Source organism: Semicossyphus pulcher, unplaced genomic scaffold (genome assembly GCF_022749685.1).
Source record: "Semicossyphus pulcher isolate SPU_LCO1_2020_fin unplaced genomic scaffold, fSemPul1.0.p SCAF_8, whole genome shotgun sequence".
In the NCBI taxonomy this organism is placed as follows: Eukaryota; Metazoa; Chordata; class Actinopteri; order Labriformes; family Labridae; genus Semicossyphus; species Semicossyphus pulcher.
In genome coordinates this window covers 24,458,148-24,461,999 of record NW_027211759.1, presented here as the reverse complement: position 1 = coordinate 24,461,999, position 3,852 = coordinate 24,458,148, and the positions used below count along the sequence as shown (strand labels likewise).

At 42.7% G+C, this 3,852-nt stretch overlaps 1 protein-coding gene across 1 annotated transcript; it reads left to right on the top strand.

Moving 5' to 3' along the window:
• The first annotated feature begins 933 nt into the window (after positions 1-933).
• Positions 934-2,109, top strand: LOC138612731 (carbohydrate sulfotransferase 6-like). Its single transcript, XM_069686136.1, has one exon. The coding sequence runs from the start codon at positions 934-936 to the stop codon at positions 2,107-2,109; it is 1,176 nt and encodes a 391-aa protein (XP_069542237.1).
• Positions 2,110-3,852: the final 1,743 nt, after the last annotated feature.

Genomic DNA, 3,852 nt, shown 5'->3' with positions numbered 1-3,852 from the left:
GAGATGATCTCACATGATAAAACCTTGATGACTGGTTTACTGTTGCAACATAAAATGATTATTAAGCAAGCCTGAATAAATGTTTGAATGTAATCTGGATTCTGTATGTTCTTATAACAATCCAATACTTCACTTTTTGATTATTGATGACCGAACATTTTCATGTTTACCTTCTTTCACACACACTCAATCGCACTAAAGACACATGTGGCACATGTAGAGGGCTGCCATCAGGAATTTATGTTCCAGCTCATTCCACACCGTCAGTAAAGTTGAAAGCCCTCATAACATGAACTGCTGAGGTGTTAAAAGGTGTAATGAAACTTCCCACATTTACACGCAATATGTTTCTTCTTTATTATCCTCGTTACATTCAGGATCTCAGATTGAGTTTCTGTTTTGTTGCTACTAACTTTCATTTTTTCAAACCTTTATTTGTTTTGTGTCACTTAACACGTATGTAACCCCTCATTATTAGTACACAAAATAATGATATTGATTTCATATGAGGAGCATTTTCATATTTAGAACCATTGTTGCAAGAACATTCAGTCATTAGGAATGTAGAAAGTGAGCCACTTGAAATAAAAAATTACTTTGTTCCCAGTGTCCGTGGATGTGCTTCCCTGTGGCCCTTTTGCTAAGCAACATAACAACACATTCTACACCCGTAATCCAGCTAACTGTAGTAAACCTGGAACATCAAACTCATGCAAGATTGCTCAGAAAGAATTTTAGCTTTTAACTTGCATTATGTAAACTCATATTTCTTATTTAACCTATGCATTTCTTTATCATTCTCTCTCCCTCGCTCTCTTTCTTTCCTGTCATCGCTTCAGCTCTCACATTCACCCTCAGTCCTCTCTTCTCTGCAGCATAAAAGGAGTAACATCCACATCGGGCTCCTGCAGCTGACAGTGATCCAGAGCCATCATGCCGAGCTGTAAAGTGAACCTTCGCACCATGATATTAATGGTGATCCTGCAGGGGGCAGCAGTGGTGCTGTTCTGCAGCTGGTACGTGGAGCTCAGTCCCAACAACTTTATGCCCTCCAACGGCAAAGTCCACGTCTTGGTGATTTCGTCGTGTCGATCGGGCTCGTCCTTCCTGGGTCAGGTGTTCAATCAGCACCCGTCTGTGTTCTACCTCTTCGAGCCAGCTTGGCATGTGTGGACCCGCATACCGAAACTGGGTGCACGGATGCTCCAGATGGCCGTGAGGGATTTATTACGGAGTGTGTTCCAGTGTGACTTCTCGACGATGGAGGCCTACCTGCCACAGAAGCCCAGGGTGTCCAGCTTGTTTCATTGGGCTGCGAATCGAGCCCTGTGCTCACCACCAGCCTGTCCTCTCACGCCTCGTGGCAACTTTAGCGACCCCTCTCGTTGCCTTCTGGCTTGTAATGCTCCGGGCCTGCAGGGGGTGCAGGAAGCCTGCAGCACTTACAGCCACGTGGTGTTGAAGGTAATTCGAGTTCTTGAGCTGGAGTCTCTTTATCCACTCTTCCAGGACCCAAGCCTGCATCTCCGCATCATCCACCTGGTGCGAGACCCCCGGGCTGTTATGCTCTCTAAATTGAGAACAGCAGGAAACTTCCATATAGATGACCACATTATTTTGGAGCAAAGAAGAATACCAGCAGCCAAAGTGCAGTATCGAGTCCTTGAGGAGTCATGCCACAGCCATGTGCGCATCAACGAGAGGGCCATCCTGACGCCCCCTCCTTTCTTAAAAGGCCGCTACAAAATGGTCCGCTATGAGGACATTAGCTTCAACCCAATCAAAGAGATCAATGAACTTTATGAGTTTGTAGGTCTGGAGATGACCACACAGTTGAAGGAATGGATCTACATGTTGACCAGTGGAAAACGGGAAGACAACAATCCCTTTAAAGTTTCGCCTCGAAATGCTACTGATGTCTCCCAGGCTTGGCGTAGAATGCTGTCGCATGACAAGGTCAAACAAGTCCAGGAAGTGTGTGAGAGGGCCATGTCACTGTTCAGTTACAGGATGGTTCACAGTGAAGAAGAACAGAAAAACCTGGACATAGACCTTCTCGTGCCAAGGAAACCTTATAAGTTCAGCTGGTTGCCCACTGACAGAATATGAAGGAACATTTAAAAGATTAATCACTTTTATTTTTTCTTCATAGGATTTATTGGCTGTACAAGCCTTTAATGAGTTTTACCAGACAACACTGGCATAATGTCCAAGGTTTAAAGTCGAGGTGAAATGAAAAATGTCATTTCATTTCTTTTAGATCAGGTAATAATTGTGCATCTATTTGACAATATCGGTCAAGAAAAATACAGAAAATCCATTTCTTCGTATTCTTATATCAAAATTTAGATCACTTTTTCTTCTACAACATTTAGCTGCAGAGCACCAAGAACGCTCGGTCAGTTAGCTAGCTACTGCGCTGTGGAGAACGTCTGTCTACGCCCACTTCACATCAAATCAAATCTCTCTAATTATATGTCCCGCCTGCACGTCCTGTTTCACTCGGAAATACGTCACGATACGGAAGCTAGATACTCTCGAAATGCCGTTTCATCTCGACTTTAAACATGGATTTGTGACAAATATAAAGGCTGTACATAACTCAGATTTTTCTCAATTGAATCTGATTTGGCTTTTCAGTAAAACACTTTGACCAACAGAATTTATGTGACGTATGAGATTTTTTTAAGTGCGACTCATGGACATTAAAACATTTTCCAGCCGACTACTTTACTTTAACTAATAATTGACCCAGATGAACAGTTTCAGTCAGCTAGTGAGCCAAAGTTAGCAACTTGGTGTAGCGGTAACTACCTTTTTGGATTAGAAATTTACTCTCGTTGAAAGGGGCACCACCTCCGATTAGGAGGAAATTAAACAGATAGGATTACAGGAAAATGTATCAGCCTCGTTATCTTTTTAGTAAGATCTGAACACATTGACCATAGTTCTGTAATGACAAATATAGACAGACAACGACTTTGATCAGTAAATGAAGACCTTTTATTTATAATAAAATGATGATTAATAAGTGAATAAGTGAGCATACAATGAATATAAACACTTAAAGAAAACTGTTACCTGGTTATGAACTAAAGCACTAACTTGACGATAGTGACAAAGAATATGATTTGATTTAGTTTATGGCGGATAAACGGACGGGTCGGATATCACGTAGATCTCTAAATTTGGAATGGTGAAATTTCAAAATATTATACGCTACATCAACTTTTGATCACAGCAGTGTCGGGTGTTTTATGCCTACTTGTTGCAGCGTTGTCAGAGGGCTTCTCCGGTGGGTTCCAGCTGTAGTTCGCTCCAGTCGGCGGCGTCAAGGGCTCCGCAACGGGTCTCCACCCGGTGAAAGGCCGTCACTGCCGGTCGACGAATGCAAGGATCGAGGTTACTTTAGCTGGCCCGAGCATCCACCACGGTGGATCGGTAGAAGTCTCTGGTTAACTGCCTGGGCAAAACACGCTGGTCCCGCGTTCAGTGCTGGTAGTCAAAAGCCGAAGGCAGACGAAAACTTCTTAATTAACTCGTTTAAATAACTTAAAAGTAATCTCGCCAGCCGGACGATAATACCTTCAAAGTATAAAAGCGGGCTTTACTGATGTAGAAAAAGAAAGAAAATCAAGCTTGCTGAGCTGGATACAATTATGCGTTACTTTGACGGTCGAGAGGTTAAGGAAAGTACGAAACAAAAGAAGGTCCGGAGAAAATAATTAAGGTTAAGAGGAGTATATATGGCTCTTTGGTGGACCGTGAAAACCAAAGGGAAAAAGAAAAAGAAGCGCGGACAAAAGAAAGTTTGTGGTTTTATCAATGTTGTGACTCGTCACTTTGTGGGCG